Source organism: Mastacembelus armatus, chromosome 7, assembly GCF_900324485.2.
Source record: "Mastacembelus armatus chromosome 7, fMasArm1.2, whole genome shotgun sequence".
Lineage (NCBI taxonomy): Eukaryota > Metazoa > Chordata > Actinopteri > Synbranchiformes > Mastacembelidae > Mastacembelus > Mastacembelus armatus.
The window spans coordinates 23,566,668-23,591,471 of NC_046639.1; the positions used below are offsets into that span (position 1 = coordinate 23,566,668).

Genomic DNA, 24,804 nt, shown 5'->3' on the forward strand with positions numbered 1-24,804 from the left:
AGCTATCATATAAACATTAGAAAATACTAGTAACTTAAGAGATTTACTAAGTTGATAGTTGATATTTTTATCTAAAAATGAATAGTTACCTGCTCAGGTCTCATAAGATAGATGTAGTTTTAAACATTTTGTTTCTAGTTCACAACTTGCCCTTTTAGCTCATGTGAAGGATTCTGCTATTTCACAGGGAAGTTCTGTGAGCTGCTGCTTCTTCTTTTCCTTTGGGCTGCTCCCTTCAGGGGTCGCCACAGCGAATCATCTGCCTCCATTTAACCCTATCCTCTGTATCCTCCTCACCCACACCAACTATCCTCATGTCCTCCTTCACTACATCCAAGAACCTCCTCTTTGGTCTTCCTCTAGGCCTCCTTCCTGGCAGCTCTAACCTCAGCATCCTTTTACCAATGTATTCACTGTCCCTCCTCTGAACATGTCCAAACCATCTCAATCTGGCTTCCCTGGCTTTTTCTCCAAAACATCTAACATGAGCTGTCCCTCTGATGTCCTCATTCCTGATCCTATCCATCCTCGTCACTCCCAGAGAGAACCTCAACATCTTCAGCTCTGCTACCTCCAGCTCTGCCTCCTGTCTTTGTCTCAGTGCCACTGTCTCTAAACCAGACAACATTGCTGGTCTCACCACTGTCTTGTCCACCTTTCCTTTCATTCTTGCTGACACTCTTTTGTCACACATCCCACCTGACACTTTCCTCCACCCGTTCCAACCTGCTTGCACACGTGTCTTCACTTCTTTTCCACACTCTCCGTTGCTCTGGACTGTTGACCCTAGGTACTTAAAATCCTCCACCTTCTTCACCTCTACTTCCTGTAACCTCACCGTTCTACTTGAGTCCCTCTCATTTGTGAGCATGGTGTAAAAAAAACTACAAGCTTAGCTCAATATATATGATAGATTTCCTTTGGAGGGAACACTTTCAGAGGAAGTTGATAGAATCTTAACAAGTTTACAGTCTAAATAAGATTATGAATGCTCCAGTGATTCCATTATCATTGCATCCTCTGTGTGACCTTCCTTACCTCGGCAGGAACTTCAGTTGGGCATTAAAGCTTGATTGAGCCTGTATGAAGCCAGTTTTTGGAAGGATCTCTATGTGTTTCCTCATTTCCTGACACACCTCAAAGGTTAGCTTCAAGGCTGTGGGGGCTCTGTCATGCAAGAGATATGGTTTCATTAGCATAATACAAACACACCAAGTGCACTCTTCTAGGACAGGGGTAACAAAGGCAAATCTAAATAGTTCATTAACAATACATAGGAAGTAACACACAAGAAAAGATGTACACAAAAAGACTACTAAGTAATATTAAGTTCAAGTTCAACAATGTTTTTGAACAATCTATAACATTTATAAATTATTTATTGCTGTCCAGCTGCTTTGCCCAATGGACATCCCAGGGAAAGCCCTTATCCTTGAGGATTCAACATGGACAATGAAAAGACTTCTATTTGAGTGGCATTTACAGTATTTGCTTTGTATAAAGTGATGCACTGCAAGTCCATATCATATAGGTGACCCATTTTCCAGGAGAGCCAGCAGATGGTTGTGCCTGTAGCTACAAGCCTCAGTTATAGCTGATGCAAGCTTTAGTTATAGCTGAGATATAAATGGCTCTTCACCTTGGGAATTCTCCAACACATCCAACCATCCACTTACACAAGTTCATGAAGTTCATGAAATGATGACAGTACAAACAGTGAAAACAAACATCTGTTTGCTGAAGATGTTAATAATATATGTCAAGCAATAAGCAAACTGTAGTCGAATAGACTGAAGGACCCTTTATTTCTTGATTCCCCTCTCAAATGAAATGACCCACTTTGAACAGTGAGGTCAAACAGATGGTAGTTTCCCTAGGGCAAGGATTCTCAGAGACATTTAGGGGATATTAAGTCAGTATCTTTATTCCAGCCAAATGATAACCTTCAAAGGCATATTTATAGATACATAATCATTAAGGGCAATAAGACATTTCAATTAACAGGGACATTTAGACGAACCTCTCTTTTACTCACTGTATCTGACCAGACCAGTATCCAATCTTTAAATAATTTAAAAACAGGTTTACAATTTACAAATTTTGCTTCTTCCAGTAAACACACATAGTATGTAGCCTTCACATTATACAAATATTTCTGTTTCATTTGTAGATTCATGCAATGTCGACCTCTTTATATTGACTTCCAGTGCTACAGTGGATGACACATGGGGACATATGACAAATGTGATTATGATTATATTCCTGTAGAATTTAAACCCTATTACTCAATTACCAATAGTCAAAAATCTAGGAGTTATCTTCCATTCATCTCTATCTTTAATGCCCCATATCAAATAAGTAACCAAATCAGCCTACTTTCATCTATGCAGTGTCTTTAAGATGAACTCATTTTTATCCCAATCTGATGCTGAAATCTTAATTTACACAGTATTTATGTACTATGGAATGTACTCATGCAAGACATTGGGATTTAATGACACTATAGGGCAAAATTACTTACTGTAGATTCCTTGTGGCTATATTTTTGTTTACTTTTGCCCTGGGGATTTTTTTATCATTTGGCATAGACGACCTGGGTCCAATTCAGAGAAATTTTTGAATTAAAGTATAAAACAATATATGACTTTAGGCAAGGTGCCTTGCTGTTTCAACATGACAATGCGCTCAGGCACAAAGTAACATCCACAATGAAATCATACCCCCATTCGGACTGAACAGACTCTTCCAAGAGGAACAAACCAGTGAAAAGTTAGATGACATTAATATTGTGCAAAAAAGTCTGTGTAAGGAGGGGGTCTGGACAGATGAAGGGGTTGCTGTGTTTCACAGTCACAGTGAATCTATATTTAGGGTGGCTTGGCTCAGGAGGTAGAGCAGGTCAGCCATGAATTAGAGGGTTGTTGGTTCAATTCTTGGCTTCCTACAGGCTGAAGTGTCCTTGGGCAAGACACTGTACCCCAAGTTGCCCCTGATGTTCCACCAGTGTATGAATGTGTGAGTAAGTGGGTGAATAGTGTAAAAGTGCTTTGAGTACACTTCATTGTAGAAAAGTGCTATACAAGTATAAGACCATTTACCATCCAGCAGATCCCCGTGACCTTAAACAGGAATAAGTGGGTATAGATGATGGATGGATGGATTCCCATCATGCAGCACTGTCTACTACAGATTATATTTCACAATAACCAGCTGCAAGAACCATTTTTGTGTTCTGCATTTGTCATCCTAAAGCCAAACACTGGATAGTGGACTAAAAACAAGTTAGAATGGGCATATTAAAATGCAGTCAGCAGAAAAACTGAGGACAGAAGGCTTTGTGAAGCTGGTTGTTTGTTGTTGTGGCCTGAGTTTGGGCAGGAATGCTCTGCTCCCCACCGGGTGCCGCTGGAGGAGGTTTTAAAAGTACAGGCTGTGTTTGAAATAAAGAAAAACTCTGCCAACTGTACTCAAAATATTCCAATCATTGGCTCACAAGCAAAAGTCAAACATTGTACATTTTAAAGCCTCTTGAAAAATTCTTTCAATTAGTAGGTGTGATATTCAAATCACTGGCTTACAGACAAAAGAGACATATTCAATTATGCATTGTTCTGTTCACTTAAAAAAAATTGTCACAATGTAAGGAGGACTTGTGGGATATCTACTTGTCTACTAAAAGGAAGAAGTGACAAATTGTATGATGAAAGCAGCAGCTCTCTTATTGTTTCCCCCAAAAAACCTGCCAAGCTATTTTGTGTTTAAATTACTGTCTTGGAGAGAGAGTGACATACTGCATAGTTTACTGGTGCAAGCATTAGCTGTTTTTTTTTTTTTTTTTAAAAGCTGCTGTTCACACTGATGCTGTCATCATCATGTTGTCACATGTACTGGTGTGCCAGCGCACCAGATGGCAGTTGTCACAAATCCCCCACCCCCACGCATACACTCCCTCTCCTGCATGATGTGACACGATGACTGGCTGGATGGTGGGCGAAATGCCTGTAAATGTTACTGCCCCGAGTTCTTAACCTGATCTGTGTATGTAAATGTTTCACACACATATTGTAAAGAAATTTACTTTTATTCTGTGCTATTGTGTGTGAGCTTACCACTTGGTCTCTTACATAATCTTTTGTTTAGGAACATTTATCAGCTAATATCTACCTATTCTATTTTGTCTGCACATTTGTTGAATATTTCAATACACCACTTATTTCCAAACAGAGTTAGGCTGAGAGGCTGGGCTGGCTGAAAAGTAAGCTGGCCTTGTCAATTTTAAGGGATTTCCATGAGCTGTATTTCTGTGAAAATGCCTGCTTTGGCAGAGACCGAGTATGTGAGGGAGTTTTAGTATTGCATTCAGCAGATAAGCCAGCATGCTACATCAGCAGTCCATGCCACTTTCCAAACTATATTCCAAGGATGTTTCCAAGCATGACAACTAATGAAACAAAAATATGGCATGCACATGAAAAGATCTAATTGAGTTGGGGGCATTTGATTCAAATATACTGCAGTTACCAGTTAGGATTTCTTGTGTTGGAAGAAAAAAGCAAAATAGATGTCGACACATAGCATAAGGTGTTACAATAGTACTGTTACGAGGATTCACTAGGAACCCTTATAGCCGTCTCTTGCACACTATACTGATTGTTGGTTGAGAGCTGTGCAAAAAACATAAATACATTTTTAAGTGCCACAGTGTAGACAATTAACATTTCTGTATCAGGGGCCCTTATAGATATACTATAACAAAACTGCCAGCCATCTCAGACTATGGGACCCACCTGCTTTGGACTGTGATACTGTCTTGATAGAGGCAGTCAAACATGCAGATCTTCAAGTCAATGCTGGGCTGAACTACCCATACAGGGCTGTTGACTGCAATGCCCCTCACCTTGATGGGTATCTGTTTAAACCAACACATCTTCAGTCACAAATTATCTACATAAAATTATTTACACAAATACTAATTTGAAGAAAAACTAATTATTTCTATATCTCTGTAAACTTTTAAAACCATGACCTGTATCTTGTTTTAACCCATGACCTTCACAAGATAAACATGTCTTACTGGTTTGCTGGATAAGTGGGAGAACTTGATGTGGAAGTCCAATTTGGCCTCTCCAGGAATAGCCGGTGAAAAAACAATCTCCAGTTTGATGCTTTCAAAAGGCCCAATCTCCCCTTGTCTAACCTGAGGCAGATCAAATCAAACAGGACAAGCAATAATTTCACGTTTAACTATTTTATTTTATAGTTCAGTATCTCTAAGAAAGCAGTCTATAAGATAAATGTAAAATCATCAGTTATCTGTGGGATTAAATATTAGATGGTTCTAATGGTAATGCATGGCAAAAATACCATGGGCCAAAAATATTGGGTCTCTTAATGCAGCACGTACTTTTGAAACAATCACTGCTATCAAACCCTTTTTCTATCTTTTAATGAAACATCTACACTGCTTAGGTGGTAGTTTGGGCTAATCTTCATGAGAAAACTGCTTCTCTTTGTGGTTTGATGTGTGTGTTATTCCATTTTATTTTTCCACATATGTTTATTTGGATTAGATTAGGACTCATGTCTGACCACTTCAGACCAGTCCAATGTTTTCTTCTTATCCATTCTTGGTTGATTTTTGCTTTGGGTTATTATCCTGTTGGATGAGTGCGACAGAGCTCTCTGACAATGGGCACTATTCTTTATTTTAGAATCCCTTAATAATTTTCTGATTTCATTGTGTCCTGAACAAAAAATAAAAGACTTCAGTTGTTTTCATAGTATGTTTGTTCTATTCAAAGGCATGCATTCATGTAAAAAGGTCTTTCAATTTCAACGCAGATTTATTTCAGTGATGTGTATGTGCACCAACACGTTTAACCACATCATTATCTTTATGGTAATCTAGCTTTATAAAGCAAACCCAGTTTCTACTCATGTAGAGGAAGATACAGTCACACAGATATGCAACATAAAACTGCATGCAATCAAACTATAGTGAAGAGCAGTGTGGGTTGTCTGCTCTGCTACAAAGCATCAAGGTGGTGGAGCAATAACAAAAACAAGAGAGTGTAGTAAGTTATTCATGCAGCAACTGACTCAATACTGTGGGACCATGACAGCTTGATGGATAATCTGCTATTTAAGACACCAGCCTTCAACCATACAATGTTAAAGTATCAGTCAAAATGACATAAATAGAGCTGTGGGCACATGCAATACACACAGCATTAACAAGCAGAGGGAGAGGTGATGCACCATTAGCCCCCTGCCAGAGGAACATAATGAAGCCTGAACAACTCCACAACTTCACATGGGCCACAAGGCACACATAGCATCCGTGCTAAAAACACTGTCTTCTCCAGACAGAGATAATAGTCTATTCACAGACAGAGCAGGTGTTTCTCTCTCTGATAGTCCACATACAAAAGCTAATAGTGATGCGTTTGAGTCAAAAGCAATTAGTTGTACCAACATCTTTGAATATGACATTTTCATAAAGTCACGTATAGGAGGGGTGGCAGCTCGACTGTATTTGGCTGTTATTGTCAGTCATTGATCACGAGTGTGCTATCCCAACAACTACAAAACACAAAGATGACTTTGGTCATTTATAGTCCTAGGGGATGATTCATTGTGTCATAAACAATTTGGGTGATACCTGACATCCAGTGTCACTGTTGAGTCAAAGTTTTGCATTAATTCACAGCCAAGCTAGCAGCTCTGTGAGGCTATATTTCAGCACAGCAGAGCTTCAAGATATTTGCCAACATCAACAAACTAACATGCTCACAATACAAATGCTAACATACTGAGGTTACGCAGATTTAATGTTTATCATTTTCACCATCTTAGTTTAGCATGCTAATTAGTGCTAAACAGCTGAGGCTGATGAGAATGTGATCATTTTTGCAGGTATTTGGTTCTAAACCAAAGCACTGAGCAATATTATGCCTGAGCCACGTTGCTAGCACGGCTAACAATTTTCTTTTTCTCCCAAAATGCTAACTTTGCCCTGAAAAATTCTTATAATGTTTTAGCCAAATCGCTGTAAAATTTAATTGCTAAGATCCATGAACTCACATAATTTGGTCTATATTGTAGCACCAACTTAAGACGTCAACTCTACTAATTACATTAAATTTAGTGAGCAAATGCAATCCCCAAGGGGATAAAGCTTTTTGAGTGTAGTAGCATGGCCTTCAAGACAAACATTATATTCTATTTCTCTTTCTCTTTTTTCAGTCCAGGACTTTTATGTTATGCAGTGTTATGCAACACCTTTTAATCAACATCAATCGGACAAACACTCCATTTCTACCTAGTATAAAACAAAAGCAGTATTACTACTACTAGCAGTGCTAATAAATACAATAGAAAACTATTATATATATGCATAGCTGGATAAAATTAAATAAAAAGCGTTAGACTCAACTTGGTTTAAGGACTTCCCACATATATTACCGATAATATTAAGGTAAAAAGTAATCAATCGAATGTCATGATGATTTTAGCTTTAAGAAGATCACAAACCCTTTACGTTTACACTGTATTGTTAAAAGAGAGTTGTCTAACTTTAAACATAAAGTATACCAACAGCCAAAAGCAATACTGTTACAACACAACAGCATTTACAGTGTGATAAAATACTTACTTTTCCTAGACTTATGTCATTGCAGTCTGAGAGGCTCTTGACTACCTGGGCCTCCACATCCGTGAGCACACAAACCTCAGGAACAACGTCTGGACATGATGCTGAAGCCTCTGACACTTCAACGCACAGAGACACAGGGCAAACCTTAATAACGTGTCATCTTTACTGTTAAGTTCTCAATATGCATTGAGGAGCTTCCGGCTCATCAAATATGCCACAAAGTAAATACTGTAAATCCAAAAATGGCTACATGAAAAAACTGATTTAGCCACAAAGTGGAAACTTGAGGTCACATAGTCAGTGTGAGCATGTGCTTCAGATAGTTCATTTAAAATTGAGAGACAGTTAACACATCAGAAACCTAACAGTTTGGCCTTGAAAAATGAAGGCCTGTTTTCTACTATTTGTAAGCCGGAAATGGATGTTGCCGTTAGTTCAAAAGACATCTGTGACAAATGCAGACAAAAAATAACTACTGTAAGTACAAAAAGCAACATCAGCAGCCCCAAAATTTGGCCAGTATCAAACACTCTCTCTGAATAATGGGAAATAAGAAAAAGAACCAGCCACTTTAATACAGTTTTTCCACAGCTAGCAGAGCAGAGGCAAAAGACTGAACAGCTTATCAAGGCATCAGTGAAGGAAAGTGCTGAGTACAGCGATGCAGTCTGATCTGATCTGAGAGAATCTAAAAGAGAAGAAGCTGTGAGAGCAAGGTCAACCCTCCACCTTTCTGTGTTTGTGTGTGTATGTCAAATATTCCTGATTACAACAATTTAACATTTTTTAAAATATTCTTCAGAATCTGAATCTGACTTTCTGCATGGACTAAACACTGCAAAAGAATGTAATGCAAATTACATTTTCAGCTCCAAAACATGTGGGCCAAAGCACTAGACATGTATTTATTTATTTTTTGGGTTAAGGATAGAGTTCTGCGACCAGCAATAGACCACTCACTCTAACTGTGCTAGTTGTCTGTATCCATGCTTTTCATGTGTTCCAACGTTCCCCAGTGGGAACAGGGCAAAAGACAGTGCCAAATTTGGCAATACCAGTCAGGTTCAGATGCACATACAGGTTGAGGTTTCAGCTATAGAACTCTAGTTAAGGATCAAAACTAGCATCAAATAATAACTGTGCATATATGTAGTAATGTAGCCTTACTTGGTTGCTCGTGCTGTGATGCTTCAAAGAGCTCCTGACTCTCTTCCTCTGGATGGAGTCCTTTGTCCTCCATTAATGCAGAGCTCTTCTGGTGATCAGATGCTGTGTTTTTACTGCTTGTGTCCTGTCAGCCATGAACACATGTGCATTACTTTGATTTTATACATGCTAGATTATTTATGACTAGACTTGGTAATTTGAATTGACTACATATTCTAGTCATTCTCTTGAGGTCCAGATTGACAGTCTGACCTGGCACATGTTGACAGAATTCTGGGATGGCATCTGGACATGGCTATTATCTGGACTGACACATGTGGAGGTGTCCAGGCTGAAGAAGGTGGGCAGTGCACCCTTGTTGGTCAAAGTGATAGTTTGTATAACAGTCTGGCCCACCACATGTGAACCGAAGTCAATGAACTGACTGTCAACTTCCAGCTATGCAAAGGACAATACAGGAAAATATATTATATATTCAAATGAATTAATTAGCATCTGATAAGGGAAGACAGCAATGTATGAAAATGACATTTATAGTCATTTGTCATTTTTCTGGGTTGGCTACAGCATACTACTCACATCACATTTCTTTATGCTGCATTTGATGGGCACAGAGAAAGGACCGACTGTTGATGCAAACTTGACCTCTCCTTCCATGTCTTCGTTGATCTGCAGAAAACAGATAATGGAGCAATGTGCTGCTACATGACAGTATTGGATAGCTGAGATTTAATTCAGTATAAATGCCTGAATTTATGTTTTTGTATTGCTGAGAAGTTCTACCTAAGACAATTTAGGAGAGTAATTTTTCAAAGGGCACATGGATATTAAGTTTCTCAATTTGATTACTACTGTGTACCTTATTGGCTAACTAACCCCTTTATAGTCTCAAAAAAGGTCAAAATCACAAATAAATTAATTAATAAATAAAAATGTAAGTCTATTAACTCTAACATGTAGTGTATGTGTAATAAGAGTGATGATAGAACTAACCATAGGTTTGAAAACAACCTGCATGTCGCAGGACATCCCAGTAGATAAGGAACCAGGTGGGTCAAAGCTGAAACACAAATCACAATGACTTTTAAATAAGACAAAGGTTATTTAACTAAATCTTACACAGTTAACACAAAGGTAATAAAGCTAATTGTAAAACACTTTGTTAGATACTTTGTGAAGAGCAACACAATATGAAAGCACTGCTGGAGCATCAAGTGTGAGCCTTTGGCATTACCTTAAACAAGCCATCAACAGTTTCAGATAAGATACTTAAGTATGATCAATATCCTGAGAGGAGTAGAAAGGTGAAAGACTCAACCAACATCAGAAGGCCACTCAGTGCAAAGAGAATAAAATGCTGTTCCTGTTAGTGGAAGTGAAAGTCAAATACTTTTTACAGCCATATTTTATATATCGCGCACTACAAACCATACCAGAAACCCAAAAAAAAAAAGGACTTAAACCATTTCATAGCGGCATGTGTTTCTGACAGCACGTGTTTACAAAAGCCCTAATGCTGCCCTGAGGAGCCTGATAACTTGCTGGCCTTCCAGAGACTCAAGAAGAGGGCAGATCAATATGAATATTCCAGGCAGCCAGCCAAAGGAGGAAGGATTCTCACAATTCAACAGCTAAATAAAAACTTAGAAATATGCAACTATGAGCATAATAATCAAGTAGCTACAGTTCAGTTACAGAATTTTATGACTATCAAACTACCCTGTTATAACTTCATAATGTTATTATAATGTAAAAAAATTAATTCTGAGTGTAGCTTCTGTAGCTGCTAATTTTAATGCTTACACATGGAAATATCCTCTGTCCATCTTCCATCCTGTTTTCAAACTCTGTTAAGGGGGATTAATATTATAGTTTACTGACTGCTGATAATATATACCATCTAGAAAACACAGATAGAAATCCATCAATTTCTATCAACCTAATGAGTTAAATGAAGGAAAAACAGATAATGCTTGCTGGGACCCCTCTTCCTTATTTAATGTTGAGTGAATACAGCACTGTGATGGACTGGTGACCTGTCCAGAGTGTACCCCTGCCTTCCACCCGAAATAGAGCTGGGACAGGCTCCAGCAGATCCCTGTGACCCTGGTTAGGAATAATCACATTCATATTCATGCTTCACTAGAAATTTTTAAGAACTTAACAGTTGAATACACATATAAAGAATCAGTCTATAAAAATGACTTGATATCGCCTGTTGCCACAAAATGCTTTTAAAATTATTATTACCCTTCAAGTGACATTAAGTCATTAAGGCTTCACTGTTTATTGTTTATCATTTCTCAGTTTTGGCACACACTTCCGTTTAATGAAAAGGTATTATACTTTGTCAAACAGTTAAACTTCACATGCTATCATCAACAAATTGCCAATTGTTTGAAGTTGTTGGTCTGGCTGTCAGGTGAAGAACATGGTGCAGGCTGGCTGAAGCTGCCATCCCACTCACCACTATTAAATAGAAGTGTATCAGAGGACTCCAATGGTTTGGGTAGGTCATAAATGTCACTGGGTACTTTTGTCAGATAGTCTCTCTTTTTTGGCTAATTTCCTTTCTTACTGGCACTATTTTTCTTTCCTAGCTTTAAGACAGGTGCCGTGAAAAGACGTGAAGAAAAATAGAACAGTTCTAATGGGATTAAATGCTGAGTGAGGCAGTGTTGCCTGCTTCAGCCCTATATAAAGTGCTGCAAATGAGGCCATATGTGATGTGAAGTGATAAAGCTGAGCATTCAGGATGCTCAACATTGGCTTCTACTACAGTAAATCAATAGGACTGCTCAGTTCACTGCTCAGTTCACTGTTCAGTTCAACATAGCTAAAACACCCTCACACTCAGAGCTACTTGTAAAAGCAATCTACAGTGAAGCACCAAACCTCTGACAATCTTTCTGAATATTACTTGTGTAATCTTGCTGTTGTACCTATCTCACAGAAGCAAAATATTTATATGTTCTTATAAGGGCATATTCTTGGTTAATTCATCAAAACCTTTACAACTTGAAAACGTGTCAAAGTGGATTATTTTTGAATTTGGGCTACCTTTGAGTTCAAAGCCCAACTCCAGTTTTGACTGATGTTCATTTTAAATTAGCTCTTATTGGAGTATTAGACAGACTACCAGAAATGATTAATTAAACAAAAATATCAATTAATTGCAGCAGGGATTTGTCACATGTCACTCAAACACATTTTCCTGTCCTTTCAAGTCCTTCCCAACTATTTAAAGCTAGCAGCTTCCAACAGGACACAAACACAATAATGATACACATTTGTGTGGAAGTCAAACACATTTTGAATGTGTTCTAATTCTCCTCAGGTCACTTTTTTTGAAAATATACGCAATTCTCGTTTAGCTTGGTTTTCCATGGCTCCGCTTTGAATTAGGCCCAAAAATTTGGATTTATGGACCTCTACAAATATGCTGCAGTAGAAAAAAAACATCCAACTTCATTTCATTTGGACTTAAATGTATATTTAAAATGTATATGCATCCTAGTCTTGTCATTGAAGTCAACAGAATGGATGCAAATTCAAATAACATATCTCATCTTGGCATGATTTTGACCAAATTAAAGAGATTGCAGGTGCAATCGCACCCTGAGATCTGTGTGAAGTACAGTACCACCATTTCTATTACGGACCTAGACTTTAGCTCACAACCAATTTCACAAATATACAATCCACAGAGGCGTCTTCCTCTCAGCTAGCCATTTGCAGTACATGCTAGGAAGTGACACTAATTGCAAAAACACAGCTTTTATACAAGTCTGGCAAGCCTGGGATGTTGTGGTTATTTGTCCCAGTATTGAAAGATACAGCAGAGCCCAATCTGGCACAAAGGCACCTACGCTTGGCGGGGGGTGCAGGGGGATGGGAAGCCATTTTTAGAAATTCAGGGGGCGTACAGGGAACCATAGGCTGGTGTGAAAAGCCCAGTGTGTTCCTGGTTCACATTTTCTCCCTGCTGTGCTAATGTTTTTAGATGGGTGAGCCATAAAGGCTGTACAGTTGTCACGACTAATCTCAATAATGTAGGCTTTAATAATGTGTGACTAACTAACCTGCTGGTTAGTCCCACATTGAACACAGACACTCACTGTAGAGGCAAAGTGTATGACAGGTAATGTGGCAGAAGCAGGTGAATTTGTCAGTAAATATACATTTTAATTTTGTGTTTCTTCACACCAAATGATATTATTCTTATGCTATTTTATAGTATACCTAGACTACTACTTTATAGGATACTTATATAGCTAGATTGTATAATGAATGCTGAAAAACATATTTTATCATGCAATTAATACAAATTAATATTATATTAATATAATATGTTATTTTCTCTTCATCTGTAAAAATAAAATATGAGTACAAATTGACTATTTTTCAGCGACATGAAAGGGAGATCCAAGTGAGAGTGGGTATAATATACACCATAGTGGATGTGAACATTAACCTGTTTGGTAAAAAAATTTGTGTTTGCTAGATGTGAGTTTAGAATAGATGACTAGAAGGTGATATGTTCAGACAAGGCGTCCAACACAATGGCTCGAGAACAGCATCAGTAGTTTGTAACTGACCGTGCTGTAGCCTGGGAAACTCTTCACTCAGTCAAGCAGAAAAAAGAGATGAAACCACATTAAGTCATGGGGGAGCTGATGGGAAAGTGATACACAGTGAGTGACCTGGAGAACAATGCATCTCTGCTCAGCCTGTGGGCTGCTGGCAGGCTGAGAGAGAGGAGATAGCAGAGACCTAGACTGACTCACTGAGCTGAGTCTCATAAGAGGAGCTGTGAGCATGGTGATCTAAGCTGGCATCCATATGTGGGAGGACAGGCTTTGCGTTCACCTCCACTCCACCGTCTTTTAAAATGACAAGAAATGGTTGTGTTAAATTCGTAAGTGGTGATACGTGAGCAGATGTTTCCATGTGATAATTGAAGCAGTTCATCCTATATTGGGTTTCTAAAAATTTTAACATCTGTTGCTGTAAACACATTTAACTCTAGTGTTGTCAAAACAGAGGAAGTACCTAGCTTATATATTCAAAACAACTACTGTACCTGAAGCAATGCCACTGAAAAACAATTGTTCTTAATCTTGTATTGTTATTTAGGTGTCTGTTTTATCCCTATATCTGCATATTTTCCTTGTTTAGCTTTTTTGCTTTGTCTTACATTATAAGCTGTATTACAGACAGTGATAGACACTGATATTTATTGTTTTAATAAAATATGGCATTTGTGTTTTACCGTCATAATTCTCACTATTATACAAATTTGAATTGATGGTGGACTTGCTTGGGCAACTTGTTTGTACTAATACTTTATTTGCCAGGTTAAGAATAAAAGTTTTTTACTCATCACATAAATGTAATGTTAAATACAGTATATGTTGCTAAGTTCCAGCCCACTTGCACTATACCAACACAACAACCATAACCTGTTATGTGACAAACCATTTACAGACTCTCACAATGTAAAAATCTTACTTGGCAGAGATAAAATCCTTTAGCTGAGTGGAGACCCCGAGAAGCTTGCAGTGGTTAGTTGTGTAGCTGATGTTAGTCAGGACAATTTTCTTCTTGTACATTTTCCCAACTTCAAAGTCCTAAAACAGACCATGTAAAATATTTCAAATTCTGTTGGCATTCTGTTGATATTAAAATCAACAAAAGTTAGAAAAAAACAGAAACATACACAAAACATAGAAGGTCATTAACATTCATTTAGCTAAAAGACACAAAATCCTTTGTTGCTTCATAATAGTGTGGTACCTTGAAGAGGATGACCTCTGGTTTACTGATGAATGGAGGCCCTTTCAATTCTTTTCCATGAACCTTTTTAGCAGAAATGTTGAGCTTTCCACTTTCCATCACAGCGTCTTTCTGATTTACATCTGTCTGAAATAATGTAGTTTTCTCATCCATGAGCTTCTAAAAATCATAGAGCAGTACAGCAATAAGAATGTAAAACTCTAACACCATAATAAACTTTCACAGACCAAAAATCATAAGGCTCTCTGTTTTCCCCCTTCTGTTTACTTTTCTCCTTTATCCAAAAATAATACCTTATATAGAACCAAGCAAATATGGACCTCTGCAAGAAAATGCAGTGTAGAAATGCCAAAATCGATTTTTAGAAAAGGTGTTGCTACTACATAATTTGCTCACCAGAGAGCATTGACAGTTTCATCTTTCATGTGTGAAACATCCCGTTCAGTACCTTTACTTCAGGGATCTTTCTGAAACCAGTGTTTACATTGTGTCTTTGTTTAAATACTAACCATTCCAATATGTTCATCATTTTTAAATCCAGTATTGGTCCATAGGGCCAGAGATATACTTTCTTAAATACCAAAAATAAGGAGTCAAAAGGAGGCAAAATTTTTAAGTAGAAAATGACTGAATAAAAACAGCCAGACAAGAACTGTCTTTCCAAATACATAATTATAATTCAAACCAGAAAATAGACTCCGATCAGCACAATTTTCACCTTACTGTAGGTGCCACAAACACACTGTAGACAGTAAAAAAAAAAAAAAAGCACTGGGGATCAAGACTCAATCCTGGTTGGAACAAGCTGATACAGAATAAATGGCAGTATTTCGTCAGTGAGAATGAGGAAAAAACTGTGTTAATTGTGAGCTAAGGAATATAAATAAGTTTTTTTCTGTATTGTAAAGCACTTAAAGTGGATACTGATATTTATTCATTCTGCTCTCTCCCCCCTTGCTATACTTATCTACTGCACTAGGCACTACTGGGCTAAGAAGTAGTCTTTGATGAGGACCTCAGTCTGATCTGTATGTTAGGAGGAGAGATCACTTCCATTTGACTTGTCACTTGCTCAGAGCTCTGAGCTGTAACACCGCACTAACTCTGAAGCCTCAAAGGGACCAGTGCAATGTGAAGTGATGCCTGTCACCCCACATTTCACATTGTGCAAGGGGCTGGATGGCACAGAGAGCCAACTCACCTCTGTGGCAGTGAGCTAGAAAAATGCAAGCCTCTATCAACAACCATTATGAATCAGCCCTTGAACAGAGCACTTTATTCCTAGGTTAAAGAGAAGACATACATAACATAGTGCTGTACATACAGTACACAACACATTACTGTCATGTAGTTCAACCTTAATCTGATCAATATGATGTATTTTGATTGAATATCCACATCCAGAGAAAAATAATGGGCCTTCTGTGAATGGGACAGGATTTGGGACAGGAGTGTTTAATTTTAGCAACAGGGATTTGCTTGTGATAGGATGTGGCTACTACTGAAGTGCACCTTGTATTTCTGGTCCCACAGTCCAGCGAACTCAGGCTCAGACAAGCTGTCAGCAAGCATTTGGTGGACAACTTCCTGCAGCATGGTTTCCTCCAGGTCCTCAACATCAGAGGAAGCTGATGATGAGCTGCTGATGTCACTGAACTCTCTTAATTGCTGGACACATGGACACACATATCTGATCATAGCTAATCTCATTACACAGTAATTTGACATCACAAAAGTGGCATCACAAATCTTATGGACTACTCACAATTATGGTTTTCTCCTCTGTGGCTGATGGGGGCCTGGGATCCAGGTAGCTCAGGAGCTTTTCTCTTGCCCTCCCAAAAGATGGGAACTTATTTGAAGGTTTAGGCAGCAATAGCTGGTGCCTCTGTCTGCTCCTTACCAGCTGTTCTTCCTGAAGAATCTTTTCCACAATTGCCACCCGCTTTGACTTCTGCCTCTCCTCGAATTCCCTGAAAAGTGTAAATCAACAGCACTGCATTATATTGAAATGGGGTCATGTATTCCTCAGTACATAGCGAGAAAAAAACACCTACACACTGCTCCATGGAGTGGGAGTGGAGGACATGTGTGTGGGAGAGGAGAGGAGAAGAGAGGGAGAGGAGAGGAAACAAGAGGAGAAGAGAAGAGATGACATACTCTTGTTTTTGTTTTATCCTCTTTAGTTGTTTCTGTTGGTGCATATGCTTGATACTGTTGATGCCTTGGGCCTGCAGGGATTCTCTCAGTTGTCTCTCTTGCTGTTTTTTCTTCTGGGCATTTGCTTTGGCTCTGCTTTGTTGGACCCGTAAGCTCTCCTAAAGAAATAACTCCAGTTTAATGGAGCTATATTTGACCACATGCAGACTTAGGCATTAGTAGATCATTTGAAGTAGAGGAAAATGAGTGTGGCACATTTATTTTCTCCTAAATCATGATCATGACAACAAATCATGATAATGTGACTTTGGTCATATTTATGATCTGATCTATATCAGTTAATGCAGAAGCCCAGGTCACCACAATTATAAAAAAAGTGTTGACCGGAGAAGGACAAATATAATGTGACAGACTAACAACTACACCTACTGTTGATAATGCTTATATGTTTGTGCTATCATCATATTTCTCTTTTCTTAATCAATATTTAACAGATCTATATAGAAACACAATGTGTTAAGATTCAGGCAATCACCAATTCTTGATCATAAATCTTTTGAGGTTTCTTTTTTTGAGTCATTGATATCTGCAGATGCTTCTTGTGAATAGCAAACTCAAATATATGAGTTTTTTTATAAGTGAAAGTACAGTAACACACCCATCTCCAAACTTGTTTCAACGATTGAACCCCAGATTTGCTAACCTCTGACCTCCAAATAGCTTTTGTTGCTAGCCTAACTACATTAGTCGAAATACATTGTTCACTTAGATGAAGATCTGACCATGCTGTAAGACAAATGTATACATTAATGCAGATAACTCCTCTCTATATAGCCTAATGTTAATGGAGTGAAAAAATAGCAAAGTTGTCAGGCCCTGGACAATTGTAAGTAAATTAAATACTAAATTATATTAGGTATATTCCCTGTGGGGCTCCATAAAAATGCTGGCTTACAAGAAGGAATTACAAAACACATGTACCACCAGATATTGATTCTGTCAAGATGAGACTATAAAAGTTGTTTTGTACTCTGGCTTATTATTAATTAGGCCTAAATATTTACAATACACTCCAATGATGGTACATTCTTTGACATTCATTATGTCACATTTTTACTAGAATGTAAGCAGGTATAATAATTGGAGAAATAATATATTGAGTTTTTTTATGGAGATACTCACTAACATTGACTATGATTTTTCACCATAGACTAGTTCTACTTAGGCCTTATTGTATCACCATGTCTTTAAAGTTTTAATTATATATAATACATTAATAAAAATGTTTTCTACCTAAACATTTAGTCACTTAGAAATTGTCTGATATTGTAATATACCTCTGGTTGCTACAGTATGTATTAATAATACATAGACCTACAGCTTGTGTGTCATCATTACTAAAACAACAATTATGTTGCAGGATCAGTTTGAGAAGGTGCTGTTGCTTACTTGTGTGGCTGCTATGCTAGATTTCAGTGACGTGACAGCCTGTATTCTCTTCTCTAGTAACTCCCTGTTCTGCTGCTCCTTCTCAGCCTCTTGCTGATGTATCCTGAATGAAACACAGACAATCACAAAGCATGTGGATGCTGAAGTACAGTACAAAATGAAAAACAAATCTAATACTGATTGAAACTTCAAGGAGCTGAACACTGAGGTTAATTATCATAACCCAGAGAAATGTTTTATTCTCAAAAACAATAAACCTTAGAGGCATCACATGGTGAGACATGTATGGAGCAGGAATTAGTATGAACGTTATAAGACTGACTCAAAATAAACAACACTGCAAATGTTCATTGTAATTAATGAATATTTTGCCAATATAAGTAAAAGATCAGCAGAATATGTCAACTCTCCAGTGGTTCCTATGAGATTCCTATTCCTGCTCTACTCTGAGCTGTGGTTATTGGCTTAAAAGCAGCTTACCTTTTAATGGTCTCTTTCAAGTACTTGACAGCTATTTTACGATTCGCCTGGGTCTCTTCACTTTTTTTCTGATATTCGGTCTCCTCTTTCTTGCTGGCTTCTTGTTTACTATGACAACAATGACAGATATTTTAACTATCATTCTTTACAAGGTTATTCACAGTTTCTATACTTTCACTGATTCCCCATGTAAACTATACACAGTTAAGAGGCCGCTCATAAAAAATAATATAAGACAAAAATTACTTTCATAAGGAAGTGAAACTTTGAAACCATATTAGGGTTAAATTAATGATTCATAATCTTTTACTATATATGTACAAGTGGTATTTCATTTAAATTAGATGTTATATCATTTACTAACTTTTGATAATACTGAAATCAGTGATCAACTTTGTATGCACAAAAGGGCAGGCCTTGTCACACAGTTGGTAAAGATGGTAATTTTCCCTACTCTGTCAGGTGGTGCATCTTGAACCGAAGGTTCTGGTTTGACTTCTTCTCCTGCTTGAGCCTTGTCGCAGCCTTCTGGGCTTTTATGAGCTGGAAAACCTGTTCCTCCTCCTGTACCTCCTCTCGGAGTGAGGAGAACTTTCCAATCTCCACCTCCACCTCACTCAGCTCCAGTCTGAAGACCCCAGACACAGAAAAAGAAGGACGGATGTAGACAGAACAAGAAGCTAAAGATGCTGACTAATGGTGTATATTATGTACTTCTACAGTCCCTCAGCAGAGACAAGAAGCTAGAACTACATAGGGCTCTGAAGCGCAATACTTATTTCACTTTACTCTTAAGTATTTATTTGAATTAGGATGACAAAAATAAATAATGAAGATTCAATTATTTAAGTATGTAATTCTTATTGGGTGATTGTTGAAAAAGCCTGAGAAGCAACCGTCAGACCATTAGAAGACATATTGCTTCTTTAGAAAAACAGGTAGTTCTTTAAAGGATAATGAGACAATCCTTACAAATTTTACAGATTAAGATTATGTTGCTCTACCTCACGCTGGAATTATGTATTTTTAATAGTCCAGTATAAAAATGGAAAATCATACCAGATAATAAATATAAAAAAATAAATGACAAACTTTTCAACCAGCTACTGTAGTTCCTAGCTTGGACAAAAGAAATAGTGGAGAACACATGACTTAAGAAGAATAGCAGACAACAGTTGTTTTGTGTGTAACCGTATCAATGCAGTGGGTGCCAATGAAATATATGAGGAGGCTGCATTTTTCACACACTGCTAATGCCTGTCAGAACAAGACCTTACTGTCAAAACATTTTTCTCTTGGACTCACTCTTGTTGCTTCAGCTCAGTGCTGATAAGGCCTTCCAGCTCCTCTTCACTCCGCAGCTTTTGACACAGATGCCTAAGCTGGGCTCGTATTCGAAATACTGCCACACTGCAAAATAAAATAAACATAGAATAAAAGGCACAGGGAAATAAAAATAACATCCCACATACTGTATATCTAATAAATGTGAAGTAACATATCACTGAAGGTTAATTTTGAACTCACCTGTTGTCTGATGCTTTCTGTTGCTCCATCTCTTTCTCCAAGTTATCCCTCTGCTCCAACATGATTTCAATATTGTGTTGACAGAGTTTCAGTTCTTCTCTGGAAAAAAGAATAAGTTTAAAGAGAAAGGTTAGAGAGTTGACATAAAGAAACAAACTAGATCAAAGTCAATCTGAATCACATTTTCAATGCAGTTAAAGTGCAATGTGTTCACAGCATCAGGCTAATGAATTCCTGTGGCCACCACAACAATAGGAAGGTAATTCTGTCGATTAACAAGGCAATGTAATGAAGATTTTGAAAAGCTAAGGGTAGACACACACACCTCAACAGCTTTAAATGGCCCAATGTTCTTTTTGCAGTCTAATGGTGTGCAACACAACAATCTGTGACTCCAGGGAAAAAACTGTCATAAAAACTAAATCATGGCACACGGTACAGTAAAAGCTACAGATTGATTAAAGGCCAGGTGTGCTTAGGTTCCATTAAACTCATGTTTGATCAGAGCACATTGCAGCTCCACACTGACCTGTGATGTTTTGTGCTAAAAGGAAAATGATAGCCATTTTTGCCATGGGCTGCATCACAGTTCATCAGGTGCTTAATGGCTCAAAGAGCAGACAAATAAAAAGCGGGAAGAAAAGCAGGGAGAGAGGACATTATGGGAATGTTCTCTCTTCAAGTGAAATTATTTCCTGCAAATTGCTGAATCAATTGGTACAGAAATGACTGGCCTTCTCTGACGAGGGCAAAAGGGGAATGTCCTGGGAAAATGGAGTAACACTAAAAAAAAAACAATTTTTCCAAAGAATAAAAATATTATGGAAAATGTTTTTTGTCAATCAATCTGCAACAAAAGCATGTTTATATTTTTTCTATTCTTACTAATAACCAAATGTCAATTACGTGCACAGGTTTCAGCAGAGTCTAATAAGGCACAGAGATCCCTATCTAGTTTAAAGAGGTAGTGTAACTCTAGAGGTCTGATAGTTGCCAGGTCCAAACCTGGCTTTCAGCATGTCATGCTCCTTCTGTCGGTGAAGGCAGTCCAGCTGGTCCAGGTTTCGTCTCAGCTTGAACATCCGTGCTGTCTCGGCACAACTCCTCTTCTTCTCAGTATCGGCTACAACTGCAAGGTCACCATCACCATCACTGTCTCTTGGGACAGATGCACAATGACATTTATGAAAGGTTGCATGGTTAATGCAAAATCTGCCTCTGCATTTTAAACACACATAAAATCATTCAACAATTATGCCTGGAGGTGATTCTTGAGGTTTAATGAGAAAGTCAGTTTTGGAGATTGAAAATTAAACATTATTATTTTCAATCTAAATATGACACTAAAAACAACCAGGAATTATTATGACTTGACATTCTAAAGTGGATAATGAGAGGGACTACAAATAAATAAAACAGATATACCGTAATTCACAGAAGAATAAGAAAGACCTACTCATACAATTCTTCTAACCAATCCAAATCAGGAGGGAGAGCAGGCTCCTCGTCTTTATAGGTCTCCTGGTCTGATCCTCCATCTGAAAAATACACCTGCAATTTACAATTTTTTCTTTAATTATGCCAGCGTGATCAAATCACTTGGTCGGTTCAATATGTTGAATATTGCCATCAACTTATTTTGAAAGTGCAGGTTTGAAATAATATAGTTTTGTTTGATGTGGATAAACCAAGTGAAAGCAAATAGAATCATTTAAGTTCAATATAAAAATCATGTATATTATTATTGGCTATAATTACTAGCCAAATGCTGAAAAGCAGATAGCAAACACTGGCATGGTAAACACCATAACACTATAATGTGGTATCCATAATGGACCAGTTCAAGACTCCAAAAGGTTTAAGAGGAGATGACACATCAGTGACCACAGTTATTAGCTGTATTTTGAAAACAAGGAAGCAGAAAAACCGGCGCTATCATTTACCCTCAGTGTCCTCTTCAGGGCTAAGATGGACACCCTGCGGTCCACGTCGTTCTGGCTTCCCATAAGTTTGACTATCACTGCCTCCTTCTTCCATTTCACCTTTTTATGAATAACACAGGCACATATTATCAGAGAAACAGTAATGGACTGAAAGTTTAACAAACCTCTTCAATTATTAGTAAGTTAACGGGACGTTATCGCTTAAGTTAATGCTCTGACACGTAATTCACTTTATGTTAACTTGGCTATTAACTTGAACCTGCGCCGCTGGGCACTTTAAACATTGTACATTTGATTTGAAATCTGTTTTCTGATAAGTTGTATTTATGCCGATTTGGAGAGTGAGTCGTAATGAATCGTATAAGATTTTAAGTAAGTTTTGTGTCACATAACATTGCCAGTAAGTGAGACGACATTCATTATTGGCAAATACCTCAATGGAACCTGGCATGTCGTTAACTTGATTAGAGTTAGCTTGTTAATCTCGGGGGCTAATACACAATTAATTCGAATTAGGTTGTCTCACAATTCAAATATAAAACTTAATTAAACGAAGCCATTACCTCTCGTTGTTAGGCTTTCCTTCAACTGGCAAGATATGCTCTTAAATGACTTTCCTTACAGGGAAAAGTTAACCCGCCATGTTTGTCAGCGTTTCCAAGGAGACGGGACACAAAGGGCGACGTCTTAGCAACAACCAACTGAAACTACCTGGATATCGTCTGTTAATGTCGTGAATATACCGATTTTAGAGGTTAAAATAACATTAGAGCCCAGTAGATGACCAAAGTATTTGAATTACACGTTAAAGAATATCTACCTTGTGCTTTTTTTTTTTTTTAATTATGCTATGCCAGGACTGGCTAAAGGATTTCCCAGTAGTGAAGGGGACACACAGTTAATTTACTTCTTTTTTTACACAGTAATAGTAATCTTTGTCACCAATTATACTATAATTCCCTTCACCCAAAACTGGTTTATTTCTTTACTGATATCAGTCAGTTCATACACAGCAGAAAAAAATGATTCTGCTGGTTCAGAAAGAATGGTTAAATCTGTGTGTTATGCAAAATCTTTTGTTAAGCATGCCAAGTACTGTCCTATCTGATTTACACGGGGAACAGACACGCATTTGTAGTTGATCAGTTTTGTACTTGCACAATTAGGCTTTTTACTGGGGAGCTTTAAATCAATTCATCATATTGAGAGGTATTCAGAAGAGGAGGGAGAAGTATGCATTCTACTGTATAACATTAACTCTTTTGATACAGGAATATTTTATATCACCATGGGAGACTGAATAAATAAATAGAAACTAAGTGTGGATGGTTGTGCAAGTATGTGTTGTACTGTAGAATAGCAGGCAGGTTTTGCTAAAGAGATAAAGGCAGTGCAAAGTAACTGCAGGGGAAACAAAGCCTCCAGCTGATATAAAGAACAGATCAACAGGAGAACAGCAGTGAAAGCAGGGAGAGATGGAGGCAGAGAATACACAAGGATGAGCTGAATAAACAGTAAGAAACAGTTTGTGCTTGAGAGACTGTAATCCCATGCAGTACATTTCAGCATGCACTGCAGCCTGGTATCTTACATCAAATGAACTTGCATTGCAAATCCAAGAGGAAGGTCTGGTGGGAGGGAGAGAGAGCGGTTTGAATCCACAGCCACTGACTTCAGGCCTGTCTTTGCTCCCCAGAGTGAGGACACAGAAACCAGGGCAGGTGCACTGCTGCAGCTATCCACCGAACTACTTTTCCCAATAGCACCCAAAACAGGCTGCACTGAATGAGGAGAAAATGCTGGCAAATATCTGCACAACTGAAGAAATATTTATCTTTATAACTTAAATTGTAGGTCTATAGTATTTTTATTTATCTGCAGAAATGGACATGGTTACAGAAATACTTTAATACATCTAAAAAATAATGTTTATATAATTATAAACACTGTGGATGTGGAAGGTCTATTAACAGTGCTATTAAATTGCATTTTGGGAACCACACAATTATGATATTTCATGCAATTTCCACAGAAACTAAAGAAAATCGACTAAATCGTTTCAAGTGCAGATCTGTGGCAGTTGTTTGATCATCACCTATTGTCCCTGTCAGATAATAAACATAAATGTACTTGGTGCTGTGATGAAAGCTGACAACATGCTGTTTTCATAAATCGAGAAAGCCTCTCCATTTTGTTTTTTGGGTTCCCCTACCTATGTTGGGCCTCACTGGGTTCCTCGCTGCGACACCCTTTGCTGTTTGTGCTTGTTCCACCTGAGAAACACAACTTAGTGACACTAATTCTCTAATTGAGATGATTCAAATGTGTCAAAAATTACATAATATGATGAAGTCCTGTGTTCGTGATATGCCACCCCCTCCCCTCGTCTCTCGTGGCCAGATTTAATCTGACGCTGAGAGGCCAAGCAATTGAGGGACTGACAGATTAGTGAGTCTCTCCCTCTCTCTGCCTCTCTCTCTCTCTCTCTCTCTCTCTCCATCCTCCTCTCTGCTCTGTTGCTGGAGGACAATCTGCGGCGGCGGAGGATCGACTGGTTGTTGCTGTCAGACCGGGAGTTTTTCTCTCCTTTTCCTAAGGTGCGCTCTTTTCTTGTGCGCTCCAGGACGC

The 24,804-nt window shown here is 38.1% G+C and overlaps 1 protein-coding gene across 6 annotated transcripts in view; it reads right to left on the reverse strand.

The window, feature by feature from the left end:
• The window catches only part of cfap74 (cilia and flagella associated protein 74), a 40,143-nt gene extending 17,299 nt beyond the window's left edge, over nucleotides 1–22,844 (reverse strand). For 2 of the 6 annotated variants that reach the window (XM_026331543.1, XM_026331548.1), the window contains exons 1-22: nucleotides 22,740–22,844; nucleotides 22,177–22,275; nucleotides 21,690–21,771; nucleotides 21,239–21,391; nucleotides 20,234–20,332; nucleotides 20,012–20,116; nucleotides 19,161–19,334; nucleotides 18,707–18,814; nucleotides 18,227–18,329; nucleotides 16,778–16,935; nucleotides 16,383–16,590; nucleotides 16,130–16,285; nucleotides 14,618–14,776; nucleotides 14,333–14,451; nucleotides 9,815–9,881; nucleotides 9,401–9,490; nucleotides 9,074–9,259; nucleotides 8,822–8,945; nucleotides 7,655–7,770; nucleotides 5,075–5,197; nucleotides 4,788–4,909; nucleotides 1,039–1,167 (exon numbers count right to left, since the gene is read on the reverse strand). In XM_026331543.1, the coding sequence (XP_026187328.1) occupies nucleotides 1,039–1,167; nucleotides 4,788–4,909; nucleotides 5,075–5,197; nucleotides 7,655–7,770; nucleotides 8,822–8,945; nucleotides 9,074–9,259; nucleotides 9,401–9,490; nucleotides 9,815–9,881; nucleotides 14,333–14,451; nucleotides 14,618–14,776; nucleotides 16,130–16,285; nucleotides 16,383–16,590; nucleotides 16,778–16,935; nucleotides 18,227–18,329; nucleotides 18,707–18,814; nucleotides 19,161–19,334; nucleotides 20,012–20,116; nucleotides 20,234–20,332; nucleotides 21,239–21,391; nucleotides 21,690–21,771; nucleotides 22,177–22,270 (2,675 nt within the window). In that variant the 5' untranslated portion in view covers nucleotides 22,271–22,275; nucleotides 22,740–22,844. Of the gene's footprint in view, nucleotides 1–1,038; nucleotides 1,168–4,787; nucleotides 4,910–5,074; nucleotides 5,198–7,654; nucleotides 7,771–8,821; nucleotides 8,946–9,073; nucleotides 9,260–9,400; nucleotides 9,491–9,814; nucleotides 9,882–14,332; nucleotides 14,452–14,617; nucleotides 14,777–16,129; nucleotides 16,286–16,382; nucleotides 16,591–16,777; nucleotides 16,936–18,226; nucleotides 18,330–18,706; nucleotides 18,815–19,160; nucleotides 19,335–20,011; nucleotides 20,117–20,233; nucleotides 20,333–21,238; nucleotides 21,392–21,689; nucleotides 21,772–22,176; nucleotides 22,276–22,739 lie in introns of those variants that run through there. The other 4 variants (XM_026331545.1, XM_026331544.1, XM_026331546.1 and 1 more) reach the window with 4 other exon arrangements.
• Nucleotides 22,845–24,804: the final 1,960 nt, after the last annotated feature.